Source organism: Orbicella franksi, chromosome 3 (genome assembly GCF_964199315.1).
Source record: "Orbicella franksi chromosome 3, jaOrbFran1.1, whole genome shotgun sequence".
NCBI classification, from domain to species: Eukaryota; Metazoa; Cnidaria; class Anthozoa; order Scleractinia; family Merulinidae; genus Orbicella; species Orbicella franksi.
The window spans coordinates 9,177,393-9,195,553 of record NC_138147.1 but is presented as its reverse complement, the minus strand read 5'-3'; the positions used below and the strand labels follow the sequence as shown (position 1 = coordinate 9,195,553).

General features: G+C 39.8%; 2 protein-coding genes across 3 annotated transcripts; both read left to right on the top strand.

The window, feature by feature from the left end:
- Positions 1–1,012: 1,012 nt before the first annotated feature.
- On the top strand, positions 1,013–6,875 carry LOC145481164 (kelch-like protein 40). The gene has a single exon (XM_081459588.1). It carries the CDS (start codon positions 2,407–2,409, stop codon positions 4,321–4,323), a length of 1,917 nt encoding a protein of 638 aa, XP_081315714.1. The 5' UTR covers positions 1,013–2,406; the 3' UTR covers positions 4,324–6,875.
- A 1-nt stretch (position 6,876) lies between these two features.
- LOC145481161 (WD repeat and coiled-coil-containing protein-like) lies at positions 6,877–16,283 on the top strand. 2 transcript variants are annotated; one of them, XM_081459581.1, is made up of 6 exons: positions 6,877–8,619; positions 9,718–10,249; positions 11,235–11,781; positions 12,389–12,559; positions 13,193–13,327; positions 15,014–16,283. In XM_081459581.1, exons 1-6 carry the CDS (start codon positions 7,940–7,942, stop codon positions 15,112–15,114), a joined length of 2,166 nt encoding a protein of 721 aa, XP_081315707.1. In that variant the 5' UTR covers positions 6,877–7,939; the 3' UTR covers positions 15,115–16,283. The 2 variants fall into 2 exon arrangements, with proteins under 2 accessions (XP_081315707.1, XP_081315706.1); XM_081459580.1 differs by lacking the exon at positions 15,014–16,283 and having other exon boundaries at positions 13,193–15,003.
- The last annotated feature ends 1,878 nt before the right edge of the window (positions 16,284–18,161 follow it).

Sequence of the window (18,161 nt, the reverse complement as noted above, 5' to 3'; positions counted from 1 at the left end):
GATAATATATCATAAAAAAATGTATTTTTCTAACATGTTCTTATCTTTAACTGTGTAGAAATAAAATTGTTAATTTGTTGGCCATTTTGCACATTGCTGTCTTGTCTATTCCCAAGACTAATACACATGGAATAGAGGGAATTAAAAACCAGGAGGTGTGCAAACAAATTTTCTAAACGTAAAATCTTTGTGTTTATATCTGTTTTCATGACTGTTCTCCTTCACAAGCTCGTTTCTTTCTCTTCATTAAGAAATTGTGGCCAATACTTCGTAAGGAACAGGGATGTCAAAATCTCATCGGACATTTCTCCGACACGTAGTGATACTGAAGTCATTGTAGAATGAACGCGCTTCTCTCGATCGCGTGCGCTCAATACGTATTCTGTGGTACAATCTTATAACTGAACGGTCACTGTTTTGGAAATCCTTATCTTTTTCATTGAGGGGTGGATTATTTGCAAGCAGCACGAGAGAAAACAGTGTTTATGTTTTCTGTTTCTGTCTGTGACTCTTTCTGTTGACTGATACGGTGGTCTGCGTGGAAGAAATGTGAGGCTGATTACATAAACAGGGAAACAAACGGACGTGGAATATTTTTGATCTTTTTTCGCGGAGTGAAAATTTGAACCAAATCAGTGGCGTTATAATGTAACTTCCAGCGAGCAGTTTCCATGGGACTTACTCTTGCAAGTTGAAAGGAGGACCTGAAAATCCCGCAATGAGAAATTAAAACCGAGAAAAATAGTAGCTTCTAGGTTTTACAAGGAAATCACGAAAAAAACGAACCAACTGCGAGAACATTGTGTGGACTCCAACATCTGAACGCATGTGGAATAAAGTACCAGTTTATATACCTGTTTCTTTATTTCCCCAATCCGTGAACAACTCAGGGTATTTTTGCAGCATGCCGACTGTGTAGGTTCGGGTGTACGTTTGACTCAATAAGGTGAACTTTGATTTAGTCGCTTACGATGATTAACGTTTTCAATATACGTCCTGGTAGAGTTGCCCTTCGCCCAGTATCTATATACACTCTGTCATTTTGAACAAACAACCGAGAGAGAGCCTTTTTAGCCATTAATGGCAATTTTTCAGTCATTTTTGCTTTCAATATCATTAACAGTCTAAGGCTTGAAATATCAGAACCGCATCGGGACCGATAAAAGACATCACCCCCACCAGGAGTGGAGCTAGGCTTTCAAGGGTGGCAAATGTGGCGAGGGTGGGGAGGATGGCCAGGATTGGGAGGGTAGCCATGGTGCAACTCATCGCGCAAAATATTGCAATTAAAGTTGAAAAATCAATTGCGCGTGTTGCCACCAGCTATGCAAATTGTGTGATCATTATTTTACTTGCATTGCTACATTGCTGTGCGACAAAATTGACAGAGAACTAGCGTTGGCTGTATTTCTTAGTTGTTAGGGTATCGTTGGATCCAATTTGCTCAGGCGTGACATGTCGCATACATTTTAGTTGCGCGTGCGGGGCTGTAAACGTTTTCTAACAACGGGTGTCTGGAAAACCCGAATAGCGAATAGCGAATAGTCGCGAATAGCGAACAGCGAATAGTCCCGTATAGCGAATAGCGAATAGCACGAATAGTGCGAATAGTGGCGAATAGTGGCAAATAGTGGCAAATAGTAACAAATAGGGTACCCAGTATCTCACAGTTAACCTCGTAGCAACTTAGGATGGATTTTTACGCTAAAAAGCACAGACGCTTAGCAGGACAAAAGGTGTTTCTAAACGTAATTTCTTCTGTTTTAACCGCTGCAAAAGCGTAAATACGTCTTTATTAGGTCATCCTTGTGTTTTCTGTTTTCTTAATGTCGGCGATGGACAGCCTACTAGCCTGAGTCCGGAGAAGAAAAGGTAATAAATTCACTGAAATTCTGTTGCTTATTTGGATAATTAATTAATGCTGGATATTAGATCTAAAGCGGTGATTGACGACTATTCGTCACTATTCGTCACTTTTCGCGACTGTTCGCCACTATTCGTACTATTCGAGACTATTCGCACTATTCGGGACTATTCGCTATTCGCTATTCGGGTTTTCCAGACACCCTTCTAACAACCGCTGTATTCAATATTCCGCGCTGCCGTAAACCATGTGCGAACATATCGTGTATTCCCCTTGCTACCGATCGAGAGGAGGGACCAAGTGCTTTTTCCTAACCTTCGTATTGGGTGCAATGCATCACAGAGAACATTCAAAAATCGGATCTACGAAGGTCTACGAACAGTCTGCGAACACGGATGAGTTTTCCGATCGTTATTTCCGGAAGAACAAACGGAACCGAAATAGAGCCGAGATACCGGAAACGACAAGAGGAAAGTCAAACGAAATCCTTCGCAGTCTAACGTCTTTCAAACTAAGTCTTCTATTTTGGTGAGCCGCAAGAAATGGCAGCCTTATCTCAGTCTGAAGATAATTCTGATTGTGTTACTTCAAGTCCAAGGAAAGAAAATGAACTCTTTATGCCAAAAGAGACGCCTGATCAGCGATGCGATGTCATTTTGGTGGTCGAAGATGGCAAAGAATTCAAAGCTCATAAACAAGTTCTTTCAGAGGCAAGTCCCTTCTTTGAAAAACTGCTAAACAGCGACATGAAGGAGTCCAGAGAAGGAATTGTTCGTTTGGAGATGTTTTCCGAGTCTGCTATGAGAAATACACTGCAGTTTATTTACACGAGTGATGTTCCGATATTAGCGGAAGAGAATGCCCAAGACCTTGTCGTTTCAGCCGATTATTTATTTCTTCCGGGCTTAAAAACGCTCGCTGAGGCAGCTTTAGTAAAGATGTTGAATACTTCAAATTGTATTTCAGTTTACCATGTTTCCCAGAGATATCAATGCGAAGAACTTTTGGCCAAGAGCAAAAAGTGCATCCTTGCAAATTTCAACGCTGTATACGAAACGAACCGTGAAGAGGTTCTTAATATGTCGAGCAAAGAAATGGAAATGTGGCTTTCAAGTGATGAAATAAATGTTGGCGCCGAAGAAGACGTGTTTAAGATCATTCTGGCATGGATTGATCACGACAGAGAAAAACGAAAGAAATATTTCGCCGAGTTGTTTCGTCACGTTCGACTTGTTTTTGCATCGCGTGACTTTCTAACCAATGATATTCGAAAGAATGATTTGGTGAAAGATAATGAAAGCTGTCTGAACTGTGTGGTGGACGCTGTAAATTTAATTGACTCACAAAACTACGGTAATTTGCCCATTTTACCTAGAAAGTCGCTCGAGACTTCTGTTATAGTTGTCACTAGTGCGGTGCGCAACATCAACTGGGAACTGAGTGGTCAACCTATTTTGTGTTATTTTCCTGGTGAGGGTAGATGGTGTAAGCTAGGTGAAATGCCTCGTGAATGTTCAGGGAAGGGAGAATTTGTCTTTTATCGAGGTAAACTATATAGTAAGGTACTGGATTCATTCCGGCAATGGTCTGATCTGAGGTGTCCACTTGCCTGCTATAATCCATACTCGAACTGTTGGACAAGATTACCATACATAGATTTTGACAGATGGGCATTACGGGAAATATTTGTTTGTAAAGACAATGAAATGTATGCTCTGGTGTCTGAAATGCGAGCTGTGGAAAACAGAGATCGCTGGTCCAGAGAGATTAACAATGACAGGGAAAAATGCATTTCCTCTATCAGAAAGTACAAAGTGCAATCAAATTCATGGGAAGATGTAACTTCATTTGATCATTTGGATAGAAGAAAAGATTTTTGCATTGTAGCCAAAGATGATTTTGTCTATTTTATTGGCGGTGAAGAAAGACTTGAAAGGAATGTGTTAAAGCTCTGCACTGATGTTTACAGGTACAATCTTTGCAGAAACCAGTGGGATAAGGTAGCTGACATTCTACGACCGAAAAAGTTCCCCAGCGGAGCTGTGTGTAACGGGAGAATTTTCATCACTGGAGGGTGTCAATGTGAAGTATACAGTGAAACAACAAATGAGTGGCAGTCTATTGCAAGCTTGAAATTCAGACGGGAGGTACATCCCCAGCTTTTGTCAGTAGATGACCAGCTGTATGCTGTTGGCAGCTATATGAACATTCGGAATTTTGAGGCCTCACCATCTGATACAAGAGTAGAACATTATGATCCAGACAAGAATGAATGGATCTGGAAAACTGACATACCCATCCAAGCGCATTCGTATACCAGAACAGTTGTGAACGCTCATTCGGCGAGAATATTCAAAGGCTTCCTCAGCAATCATCAACTGAAAAGCATCAATTCCAGGAGATATTTTCCTTCTGCCTCATCAACGAAAGTAAGTGAAGGCAAATGTGTCATCACCTAATATATCGAAAAGCCTGATGGGTAATAATTCCGTTTCCATCCACCATATTGCTGCACTGGAACTGTCATTGTTACGGACTTAAGGTAATTCCATCGAAATAGAACTCACAAATATAGATTTTCTTTCAAACTTTGCCTGTTAGCTGCTTACATCAAGAGAACTGAAATTTGGAAATAAAACAGGGGGGTCCCAGTATTCATTTAAGAGCAGGAGGACGTTCAATAAACCCCATAATTCCTAATAAATTATCTGCTTTCTGAAGTGTCCATATTTGAACCATTCACCTTACGCTTTGTGAGAGCGGAAAAATAGGGAGAAAGTTAAGTGAGAAATACAACAATGGATGTATTGCATCAATGTTAAGGAGCAGTTTGATGTACGTTTTGTGATAAAGACACCCCTATTTAGTTGACAGGGATTCAATACATTCCAAGCATGCAGTGTTCTTGACCTGGCAGATATTATCTTTTACGAGTGGTAGCTATGTTCTCATTTTCAGTGATAATTTTGTACTCTGCAGTAGAAATTGGTCTATATTTACTGTGTAGAAAGGAGGTGATCTCTGCATTCAAACTAAATAAAAAAAAATTGTTAGGCTCCAGTACTCGCTTCCAAGGAAAAAACCATGATTTGTCTCTTGCAAACTAGACTGTATGCATTGTGTTTGTTTGCTAATGACGCAAAAATCATGCATAGAGGGATGTGCAATGCAATTCTGTGGAATGACCCTAAAGCATTAACAATGCTATGTACACACCACGTGGGCCTATTTTTTTTTAGGTTTCTCATACGTGGCGACAATCGAGTCGACAATCGAATCTTTAAATCCTTGTAACCAGTGAAATGATAGCTTTGTTTAAACCGGGCTTTTTGTAGATATTGTTGTGAGCGTAAGCGTTACTAATGTTAAAAGGTAATTTCTCTTCCCTAAATTTAAAAAATTGCGTTCAACTTTTAAAACTACCAGTGATGCATTCATTTTTTCTCCGAGAACGCGTGAGGTGTGAAGTAGAGTAGTTATCAAAATTTAGATGAAGGTATGAGAAATGTTATAACTTTAGACTTATATCCGGAATAATATCTTTGTTAGCAAAGAGAAGGGCTTATATCCAGGGGGGCTAACAACTGAGGGAGCTATAAAGTGGGATTTTACGTTATATAGATTTAACCAAGCCTAAAAGTGGAGCTCCTGGGCAGGGCAGTTCAAAGCCCGATTAAGCTAACCCAGGATAAGCGAGTTTTGTAACTACTATGTGAGCTACAAGAACTCATGGAGAGCAAGGTCAACCTTGCTCTCCATGAGTTCTCGTAGCTCAGTGGATAGAGTGCCCGCCCGGTGTTTGGGAGGTCATGGGTTCGATTCCTGTCGGGGACCCAGAATTTTTCTTTGTCCCACGCTCGTGTCATGTTGATTAATTCACCTTCACATTTCATTACCGAGCTTAAAATTCACCATCTTTATTAACTTATCACTACTCACGATGAATTCGATAGCGTTGATCCTAGCAGTATGTAGGACACCTATCATATATGAACTCAGTTAAATGACCTTGCTCTCCATGAGTTCTCGTAGCTCAGTGGATAGAGCGCCCGCCCGGTGTTCAGGAGGTCATGGGTTCGATTCCTGTCGGGGACTCAGAATTTTTCTTTGTCCCACGTTCGTGTCATGTTGATTAACTCACCTTCACATTTCATTACCAAGCTTAAAATTCACCATCATTATTAACTTATCACTACTCACGATGAATGTGATAGCGTTGATCCTAGCAGTATGCAGGACACCTGTCATATATGAACTCAGTTAAATGACCTTGCTCTCCATGAGTTCTCGTAGCTCAGTGGATAGAGCGCCCGCCTGGTGTTCGGGAGGTCATGGGTTCGATTCCTGTCGGGGACTCAGAATTTTTCTTTGTCCCACGCTCATGTCGTGTTGATTAATTCACCTTCACATTTCATTACTGAGCTTAAAATTCACCATCTTTATTTACTTATTACTATGTGTATTGTTCGTCCTTCCGTTTTGAGTTAGAATAGTCTCAAACTATACCAAACAAAAGCAGTGAAAAACATGTGTAGAAACATCCGGACGTGATTATAAGTTTACCTTACATTATGAGCCCGAGATCCAATTGAAAACTAGTAGTTGGCCAGCGGTCAACTTGAAAAAAACGTGTCCTCAATGAGCTCTAAACCTGAGCCCGCAATATGGTCTTTTGATACTGGTCAGCGGATACCTTTTTTTGACCATCACAGAGATTTCCAATATATATGTGTTATTGGCCAGCCTTGGTCAGTCTGTATATTGGGAAAAAAAAATATGGACTAACCAAGGCCTGCAAATAACGTGTTTGTTTTTTTTCCTCTATGATTAAAGATTATTTCCAGTGCATACTGTGCAGTCTCAACACACTTAAATGTTTATAAACATAAGTCTCACTCGATGGAATTCGAATCAGTGTTATTTGTTACGAACCACATACCTCATTTTGAGGCCTTTCAAATTCTTTTTCCAGTGACGGATCCAGACCCTGAGCTAAGGGGGGGAAGGGGGGGGGGGGTTGTTTTGCTTGCCTTACCGGTTTTTCTTCCTTCTGTGATTTCCTCTTTTTTACCCCTTCCCTAGATCCGCCACTGTTTTCCAACAGCTTCATTGATTTTTACAGCTGCAAAGTTGTTTCATCATGAGAAAAAATGAAGCATAAGCTTCGCATCTATAACGGCGGTTGACATGAAACATCGAATCTACTTCAGTAAGTTAAGTTGTGAAATGTTTACATTTTGTGATGTCCTACATGAAACAAAGCAAAAAACGTACACGAACTCTTGAGAGTGCGCAGTTAGTCGGACTGGAAATCATCTTTAATTACTTTGAAGGCAACTTTGGTGTTGAATTTTAAATTTAAAGCCTTCCAGTTCAAATCTTGCGTAGGTGTGAGTTTCGGGCACAAAAAAGCGGTACTAATAGTTTGCAGAATTTACATGTGACACTGTGAAGAGAAAAAAAGAGAAAAAAGAAAACACAACAGCAAATTGGACAAAATAAATAAAACCACAAACTTGTCGAAAATTGACGCAATTTGCGCCCAGAATGTATGGAATTTTATTTTTATGCTTGATTTTAGTATATTTAGGACCAGTAAAGGGAATTTCCCATGGAAAGTCTATCAAACGCGTGAATCAACAGTCGGATGTTGAGTTTGTGCTGCCTGTATGGAGCGCGCACGATTAGCCAATCGGATTCATTAGGGCTAGGAATCCACCAGACCGCTGAGAAGCTGGAAAATAAAATAAATCTTTGGTAGGCTGTAAACCAAGGCTGCATGACTCAGTACTAGCTGGAGTATATGGCCGCCATGTTGCACGACATCGTTGTAAGGCACACACGCCCGCAATCCATATCGCTACCCATTTTCCATTTCTTGGCATGCATGTAGTTCTGTTCAGTTCTGTTCCTATAGTTATGGCGCTCCGCTTGGCAGCCCTTCGGGCCGTTGGAGCTCCCCTATCAGATAGAAGTCTCTAATGAGCGTGACCTAAATTTTAGCCAGTTTCCAAAAGAGTAGCAGTTTATTTTCACAGAAACACATTTTTCCGATAGCCTTTTACGCTGTTATCAATGTCCAATTTAGTTAAAAATGTTATCTACACGCAAATTGGAGTCTCGCAAAGGCCAATATTTATAATGAAAATCTTCAATCAGAAATATTTCCCGCCAAATTTTGTGGTCAACTTTTGGCTGCTGGAGGCCTGGGTCAAAGGTTCAGTAACTGCAAGACATGCTGGGAATTTCAATATGGCGGCAGACTTTGAGCTTGGAATCTGCAAGTTGTTATGGTCAAACATCAATTATTTACACCAAAGCCTCCAAATATTAGGCAAAAATGTTGAAAACGTTGAGTCAGGCGAGTTTGTCTGGACTGATGGAGAAAATGTGTGGCTATCGCCCGTAAATTTCAAATCCAACGACGGTAAAACGATTTTTACTTCGAAGGAACGTTTTTTAGTTGGAAAATTCGAAAACTTCGTGTTTGGAATATCAAGCAGTGTGTTAACGAAGGGATCCAGCGGATATTTTATTGCTATTGTTTTGAAAGAGAAAGTCGTGGTTTTGTGGAGGACAGTTGGAGAAACCGTGGTGAAGCTTGTGAAGGAGTACTCTACAGCATGCTTGCCCCAAGGTTGTGTGTGGCACCCCACTGTTCCATTGTTAACAGTGCAGTCGAAAACGTCGGCCGTGCTGTTATGTTTTTCCGAGGAATTTGAGTGTAATGTGATCTCGATACAAACTTCTCATCGGTGAGTTGTAATTAATGCTCCTTAATTAATAATAATTACTAGCACTGTCTCAAAGCTGAATAATTGGAGGAGTTCTCCTGCAAGCAGTTGGTTCCTCTTATGCTGAACTCTAGGTCCTGAACAAGGCGTAGGTGAAACTAACTTCTTGCAGGATAGAGGAGTGCCAGGTGTGGGACATATGGTATCTGTTGCACAGTGGTGGTGTGGACAAAACATCGGGTAGGGCCATGGTGTAGGCCATGGCCTACCCTGTGGCCTACCCTATACTCATTTGACTCTTACTGATGTTTTGTTTATGTTTTTTAAAAATCTGAGCACTGGTAGGCCATAGGGTAGGCCAGAGGGTAGGTCATGGCCTACACCATGGCTTAGGCCATTCGTCTAGGTCATTGCCTACCCCACATTTTGTCCACACCCACACAATGGGTATCTTGAAAACTCAGACTTCAAAAACTCAGACCTCAGACCGTTGAAAAACTCAGACTGTTGGGTGTCTCAAAAATTCAGACCCTTGAAACTCTCAGACCGCCGGTTGTATCAGGCCATTAAGTTTTGAGTCACCTGTTGCTTTGATTTCCACACCTGTGACATACTTGCTGCTTAGTGGGTGAGCATATAATGACAATAGGCACGTTTAACTGTAACATCAAGGGCTTATCAAGCATACTCAACCGTTACAGGTTACAGTCCTTTATGACAGATCACTCAAGCGTTGCCACCCAGCTACACGTATACAAATGTCTGTTATGATGGTAACATATCCAGGGGCATAGTCAGGATTTTTCAAAGGGGGGGGGGGGGGTTGTCACACTGTGTCAAAGTGAGCGTACTCACGAGATCGTTGAGTCGACCTCCACACCTGTTGTAGGTTGTTTGCTTAAAAAAGGCTTACAAAAGGGGGGTTACAGGCACCCCAGGACCCCCCTAGCTATGCCGTTGAAATCATTTATAAACATACCTGTGGCAACATATACAGATAAATTTTGGGCTGTACATTTGCTTGGAGAAAATGCACATTACACTACATGTACATGTATGTACTGTAAACTAAACAAGGCTAGACCTTACTTGTAACTTTGGATTTTCATTTGTGAACAGAAATTTGCAAACTTGTGCATGGAGCAAAGATGGAAAACATCTTGCAAGTGCAGTGGAGGACAGTTTATGTATATTTTCATGGACTGACTTGACCAAACCAAATAACTTCACTTTTGCTCATTGGAACAGTCTTGAGGTGACTGGGAAAATCAACTGTATTGCTCCATGGCAAACATCATCATTCATCATTGTGACAGAACTCCCTTTGGACAAGCTCTGTGGTAACCACAAATTTGAAAATGATGCTGATGTTTTTGAGGTCCAAAAAGGCTGTGATTCTAGCGATGAGGGTACAGGAAAGGAATCTTATTCTTCTACAGTTCTTACACAGGATACTGATTTTTCTATTCTCACTCCAAGTGCGGATCAAGATTTAAATTCACTGTTAAAATTGAAGCTACGAACACCACAATTTGAAGCCTCAGAAACCTTAGCACAGATAATTGCAATATGCTGTGAGGATTTGAAGCCGAGAGAGGCCTGCAGATCAAGCATAAAAGGACTCATTTCTCCTGATTTGCTGGTATTCCAGGTTTGTATTATGACATGTCAACGTTTCATATCTGGCTGTACTGTAGTACAAGTATGCATATGTGCAATTAAATAAATGAATAAAGCTTTTGAAGCCCAACTGGCTCATACATAACATACAGCTGTAGACAGATTTGTAGACACTTCCCTTGCATGAAGCAGCTAGGACCATTGCTATTCCCCTAGATGGATGCTAATCCATCGTATGAAGCATATTTACCCCAACAATGAAGAGGGAAATGTTTTCAACTAGTTTATGTTTTTTTTTTTATGCTTGTCTCATATACATTTGTCATTGTATCTATAATCTGTGACAAAGGAGGTCAAAAACAATCTGGATTTAATTTTTGGTTCTTGTGCAAATGTCATACAGTTGTATACAGCTAAAGCTAAAAAGCAAGCACTAAATTTTAGTAATAAATTTAATTATTAATTGTAATTATTAGAATTTACATGTAATGTAATTTGATTCTCTAGATTTTTAGTACTCTGGGTTTATTTAACAAATAAAGAAACCTAAGCTGTGTATTACACTGTGATAAAACACAACAGGCATTTGAGAACATGAGGGAAATGTAGAAAACGCAAGCCACAGGCAAGTGTTGTCTACATTTCTCAAGTGTTCTCAAATGTCTGGAGTGTTTTATCACAATGTAACACATGGCTTAGGCTTCTTCATTTGCTTTATGATATAGGGGAAATGTGGCGAAAAACAATAAAACACGCTTTTCCTATGTTTTACACTCTGATAAAACATGGTTTTTGAAAAATCAAAGTGTGCACAGGGTCCAAGCTATATTATAAAGTTTTGTATGATCAATTATTGTACATTTTTAGTTTTAATTTTTAGAACATACTAGGGCCATGGATACCTGTAAACTAGCTGATTAGCTAAGCGTAAACCCAATATTAAATAAAGTATCATCGTCGTTATCACTATTGAAGTCAGAATGATTTGACAGTCTTTGTTTTTTCTCTCGATACAGCCTGCTACAAGTACAGTCATAGTGGGAAGCCATTGTTGTAGCAGGCTTCATATCTTCACTCTTCGTCAATCCAACATGAATGGCAAAACAGAGTTTGCGACAAGCAATAATCTACTGGAACTGGACCCAGCTACAAAACCCAAAGGAATATGTCTTATTCCTGGACACACCAACAGCTTCCTTGCTTTGCTTGGAAAAGCAAAAGACATCTCCAACATGGTGGCTTTCCCACCTTCTGCTGTTTGTGAGCAGTATGAAGTGAGCGTAAGGTGTTTGAATGTGTTCCTAGATGAAGGTGAAGACCACAGAAGAAAGAATGGGCAAAGGATCAGTCAGAAAGATGTTGTTACTTTAACAAATGGAGGAAATGTTACATGTGCTGTAGTTACAAACAGTGAACATTCACCATCCTTAAGGCTTCCAGATGGAAGCATTTTTAAGGGAAGTGTTGAGGCAATGGGGAGTAACAAGACCTCTTTAATATCTGAACTGACATTAAATGAAGTTCCTGAACTGCTTGGTGACTACTCAAAAAAAATTCTTCAAGGTAAGATGTGCACCTATTTATTGACAATCAAAGGAAAATGTTATTGGCCTGAGTGTCAAGACTGCCTAATAAGAAGCATAATTATTGTTTTATAATGGCCCTTGTGGAAATGACACTACTGTTTTTCATCATGACCAATTTAGATGATAGTGAATGCTGGATTGGGGTACAATGTAGCTCCATTCAGTTGTTAAGCATTGTAGTTTGTAATTAACCATTGTAATGAGCATGGTGGTTTTAGTTGCTTGATTTTAGGTAACCTGTGAATGCAGACGTATCTTGGTTCTGCCATTATTTTTGGCAGAACCAAATGACAGGCGGAAATATGTCTGCACTCGCAGGCTACACTCAGGCTGCAGTAACTGCAACACAATTTCTGTGACATAATTTTAAGCACTTTGTTGAATTACATGTAACTGTGTAACAAAAAATTGCAAAAAATGCATGCCATTTTCATTTCCCTGATGCTGTCATAAGCATCCACACACTGGACAGCATTTCTTGTTGCAAGGAACAGCAAGAAGAGTTTACTGTGTCCTCATCAAGCTTTAATCTTCTAAGACGTTTCTAGACATATAGTATTACATGTATTTAAATTCTATTGCAGGGGCTCAAAGCAGTTCGTTCAAACACATTCAAGATATGGAGACAACAATGGCAACATTTGTTTCAGAGATAAATGACAGACTGTCCATGTTGGAGAAGAGAATGGATGAAATTGATCCAAATTCGTTTGTTGAGAACAAACATACCCGCTATCCATCACCAGAAAATGCAGGTACTTGAGTTAGTTTATGATTAAGGTGTCAGAAGTGAATCAATTGAGTATAATTATTTGTCTGTGCGTAACCTCTTCCTCAAAACAAAGCATGATTTAGTAAGAATTGTACTAAAACAATTAGATTATTCTATGAGTTGAACTATCACCTCATAGAAATCTCGGGCTCATAATCTGATTTTTAAATATAATTTATGACTTTAAATTCACTAGCGTTCTATCACAAATGGTGTTCCCTTATAGTCTTATTGGCTATGTTGCTCACTATCTATTCTACTGTAGATAGTGAGTAGCCCAGAAGTGTGTGGTTGTTGACAAACTGGCGGCCACTTCTTTGTTTTTTTCAAGGTGTCTTTGAACAGGATTTAGACAAAGTTTTGCACTAGTAGAACGATTAGATTATTCGCTCTCGATTTCCATGCGTAATAGTTAACTCTGGCGCGCCCTCGTCAACTTTCACATGATCGAAATCTCAAGCTCATAATCTAATTGCTGAATAGTTTATCACACAGGTTTATAGTGCATGACATGTTTTTCACCTTCTAAAGTGAAATATTGTAGTATGACAAGTGAAGAACATCAGTGAATTCACTTTGTTAAAATGGCTTGATCTGATTTGTTGTTTTTAATCAGAATTTGTTTGTGTGGTGTGGACTGATGAACTAACTGGAGCTGTGGAACAAGAGAACTTCCTTCTTGACAAGGGACGACTGAAACTGAAGACAATCCAGCAGGCGTTTAGTGCTTCACTTGTCAGGATGTGCATCGGTAATTTCTGGATATTAAAAAGTGTATTTTTTTTTAATAAACCTAAACACTACACCTTTGATAGATTCTATTTTGACCACACTGACACGAGACATTTAATGTGAATAGTTTAATGAACATGCGTCAGCCAGTCATCTGATATAGATGTATCCTAACGTATTGATCAGTCATTCATCCGATACAGATGTATTCTGTCTTACAACATATTCTGTATCGCTGCAAATTACAACTGTTGGTTCTAACAATTAGAATCTGTGCTACGCCAGATACGAAAACCACTAAAAAAAACACCCTTTAGATGTGGCCAAAAAATATGTGGAAATGTGTTCCTTATCTAACGCAGCAGCACGAGATCTCGAGGAAATGGAACAAAATCAATAAGCTAGAACATTTTACAATTATACATACAATCTGTTATAATGATAGCTTAATAATTATAAAAAGAGGACGAACACGAAGACTGACTAAGCTAGAATGACCTAAATCTCCCGCCAAAAGCCTGAATAGTCCATAAACGTCCCATGACACCCTGTGAGCCTCTCTATCGTGCCGTCAGAATTGTAATTTCTGCCTAATTCGTCCTTCAGTCGTCAGAAATTACATTGTTTGATAGACTTGCACAATGATAAAATCTCTGGAAATATCAAGGGGCCGCAACCGGGATAAAACATGGTAAAAATTTAAAAACGATCTCTGGCTGGAACGATTAAAAAATTACAAGCTTAATCTTTTCAGCCAGAGTTTACCGTGATAAAATCCCTGTTAATAAATTCTTCAATCATAGGCTTCATTGTCAGACTGAGTAAAAACGATTTGCATCAGGAAAATCACTCTAGTTGGAAATAGGAACTTTCAACTGATAAGTTTGTATTCATCTTCACTGGTTCTCATTATATATTGTTTTTAGTCGTATCTGTAATTAAATTCTTGATCAATTGGTTCTCTGCGCGCCTACTTGTCACCTACGCCATTCGCACGTCAATTACGCGCCCTCTCAATGTTTCCTAGAGCTTTTAAAACCTATGGAAAGTGCTATAAACTTTTTCGCTCAAAAGAAGTTATCAAAAGACTTTCTTAGTTTCGAAATTTGTTATAGATACGATTAATTAGTAATTGGACATCGTGTCGTACAATTGAGGGAGTAATCGTGCTCGTAATTTCAAATCGGCCTCGCGCTTCGCGCTCGTCCGATTTTGAAGTTACTCAACCGATATACTCCCTGAATTGTACTCCACTCGGTCCAACTACTTATGCCTAAACCAGTGTGGCTTAATAGAGAGTGTAAGAATTGTCCGTTTTTACAAAGATCAATTATATACTCAATAACAAAAACACACACTTTTGAATTTTTTCCTCTAAGTACAAGAAGGGGACCCGGAAACCTAAAGATAGGGAGTACTTACCATTTACATGGGAAAACCGGAAATTCCAGTTGGAAAATCAAATGGTTCGCGCCATTCCGTTTGGGAAGCTTCAGAAAATATGGGCTGTGATTTGAGATGATGCTATTTCTCTGCTCTTTTTTAAAAGACTAGCTGATGTGGATATACTTTATAGCGATTCCTTCTCTCTCAACGTGGCATTCAAATTGTTTAATGTTTATGCCTGAAATTTTCAGCCGGATGGTTTTTGTAAATGGTAAGCACCCAGGGTTTAATGTTTTATCCAATTCTATTCTTGTTGTAGGTGATGTGCCTTGTATTGTGTCATCTGGAGAAAGTGGCTTCATTCCAGTGAGATTTCTGAGTGGCTCTACTATTCATATGTCAGGACACTCAAAACTTTAGTTAATTAACGCAGAAATCAGACTGGATACTGTCAACACTCATGCATCGTTGCATATGGAGTGAACATTTGTCCAGCAGGTTATGTCGAGCAAAGTCTTTGTTATGAGGACGCCCTCAATTGTAACAGCATTTAAAGGGAATGATGTTTACCAGAAAGGAAGCTTTCGTCTTCAGAAATAAGTAACAAGAGCTTGTCTCGTTCTCGTTTCCCCATCACATTGTCGAAAGCTTAAGGAATGACGATGGCTCCCCCGAGGACAACGCCTCGTAAAAAATGAATCTATGTTATACCTTAGAATTTTGGAATTGTCTAATCTGTTTAGTGCACTATTGGTCTCAGAACTTGTTCAAGCTCAGTATGTAACGCCAGTGTTCAAATTCCAAGTGAAAATACGAAAAATTAGCCGCTGTCGTTCGCGTTCTCCAAAATACGCAGAACTTTAGTCATTTCACGTTGATGTTTTGCAGAGGACGGCAAATAAATATACAAAAATTTATAACGCACTTACACAACAGTTCTACTTATTAATATTGGTGGTGTACTCGTTGTCGTTGCCATCGTGGTTTGCTTAAGCTCTCTTATTTTTCCCGAGTGGTGAGCCTTCATGTACCTTCTTGCATGTCTTCCAGAAGTGTCCATTCTAACAAGACGTTCTGTGGTAGAGTTAACTGAGGTCAAGTCAAGCGACTTTGAAAATAAACAATATTTTCCCAGTGTGTGGCCTAAAGTGAAATCGCTCCATTAATTAACTGGCCTATTGATGGTTTACAATTAAATTCTGAGCCCTGGATTCGAGGGTTAAAAGGTTAGGCAGTCCGGCAATTCCAATCCATTATTGGAGAGGCCAAAAAGTGAATTGCTCAGCAGTTAGGCTTTTGCTAATTGTTTTAGGGAACTTTAAGGCCATGTTTAGTGTCTGGTTAAATATTCTTTGGAACAAACAACTTCTACCTTAAGCATAATTTTCGACGCCATCGGTGTGGTTGTCGAGTGCCACAGGCACAAGCTTCTACGGGGGTCTAGGGCCCTTGCCCGCCCTTGGAAAATGTTTCCGATTTTACCCGCTAAAACACCATTTCCAGCATTCCTGACACTTTATATAAAAATCAGGAGTTTCCCTTTTGTCAACAAGGAAACCAAAATAATAATGCAGTCGTGAAATGTACATTGTCTTTTCCTACCTTGACAATCAAGACAACGACTATTTTTCTTTCAGTTTTTTTTTTTTTTTTTTTTTTTTGGGGGGGGGGGGGGGGGGGAGAAACAGTGACTGCTTTTCTATTCGACCCAGGGGCACCCAACGGATCCTTTCGGTAAATTATCTGTTCGGAAGGCCTTTAATCCCCTCTGATTTTCTGAAGAGAATTGTAGCCTCGAACTTTCGTGGTATGAGAAATTCAATGTCTGTTGTTCTCAGATTGTTAAAAATGTCGTTTTGGGTACCGAAAAAAGGTCAGCTATCATTTTCGGAAAGGTGATAAGACCTCGGGTTTTCAGGGAATGGACAAAAAAGCCCTAATAAATTCGAGAATACTCAAGTTACCCTAGAATAACCGAACAGATAAAATTCTTTTGGCGCAACCTAAAATTAAACTACAGAGCTTTAAAAGTACTCCAGATAGCCTAAAACAGCGGTAAAGAACATTTGAGAGAAAACGGTTGTTGGGTGCCCCTGTGTCGACCTACCAATGTTGACAAACTTGCCATTAACGAGAGTATTCCTAGACTCTAGGCGCAACGACTGTAGTTTTGAAAGAACATCTGCGGCAATTGTGAGCTTTTATTCAACTATAGAGACTCTAGAAGTTCCCCGGGAGAAAATCACGATCTCATTGGTTGAGTTTCCTTTACTTAAATTGCTTTCTAGAGATTGGTTAGCCATTAGTTGAGAGTACTTTGCCAATGTTAGTAGCTCCCTTAAGTCATAGCCTGTGTGACACAGTCTTAGTCATGGTGCCAACGCTGTTCTTCTCCTGAAACTGAGAAACCTGTTGTTTCATGCAGGCAGCCGAAAAAACGCCGTGCTGGATGGCTAGCCCAGAAACAATCTCCATGACGGAAAAACCTAGCCTGCGAAAACAGCCGTCCTTCTTGGCGGGAGAAGGGGCGGGCCGGGCGTCCGTAAACAAATCTGGAAAAAAAATGAAGTGTCGAAAGTTTACAAGTAAGGGGCCTTACTTGTAAACTTTTGGCCTTTTCCCGGCCGCCTCACTTGTAAACTTTTCCTCCCGGGCCGGGATGCCCGTGCCTTGCCCGTGGCTTAGCCCGTGTGGGAGTTATGTAGAACTTAGTCTCCTAGCTGCTAACTAGGAAAACAAACATGGCGGATGACAAGTAGTTTTGGCGGTGACAAGCCGAGGGAACGTAGCCACTGAATCCAGCTTAGTCTTCGAGCACTTAACCATGGATCTTGTAGAACGAGTGCAGAAAGAACTCTCAAGTGAGGAGAAGTGCATTAAAATATCCTTTTCGTAATATTTTATTTCTAATTTAGTATTGCTTCAACGGCTTCAGCTGCGAAATAATTCGATAGCTTGGGACTGTTATGTTAGAGAAACTGCGCTTGTATTTAAAGTTATTTTTATTATTCTCTGTGAAGAAAATTCCATAACATCGCAGAACTCAGTGTATTAATTTTGTTGAGGTGACACTGGGATCAGCTATCATTAGAACTCCGTGGATAACTTATACTACTGTTCAACACCGACAGCAGCGCTCGCTTGCTCGATGATATATGGCCAATTTGAAGGCGGAACAATTTTGCGTCCGGCAGGAAATATGGTGTTATTCCTCACTAAGCGAGATTTGACAGGGAAACGATTGTTTGCATATCAGATGACACCATGAAAAACACAGCTGAAATTTGCGTACAATTATTGCAAGATGCGCAGCTACTCAGATCAATGCAAAACTTTTAGTGTCTAATTTTGTTCCTGTTTATCATTTCTGACCAATTTATAATTTATAATATATAATAAAGTACGACAGCCTGTGGATACTGATATCGAGTTATTTTTTGTCTTTGTTTGCCTGTAAAAGACATTTT

Excerpts from the sequence above, each read along its gene's own strand:
- LOC145481161 (XM_081459580.1), top strand. The coding sequence starts at position 7,940 with ATGTCCAATTTAGTTAAAAATGTTATCTACACGCAAATTGGAGTCTCG. Across the intron at positions 11,782-12,388 it reads CTCAAAAAAAATTCTTCAAG|GGGCTCAAAGCAGTTCGTTC; the intron begins GTAAGATGTGCA and ends ATTCTATTGCAG. Across the intron at positions 12,560-13,192 it reads TCCATCACCAGAAAATGCAG|AATTTGTTTGTGTGGTGTGG; the intron begins GTACTTGAGTTA and ends GTTTTTAATCAG.
- LOC145481164 (XM_081459588.1), top strand. The coding sequence starts at position 2,407 with ATGGCAGCCTTATCTCAGTCTGAAGATAATTCTGATTGTGTTACTTCA.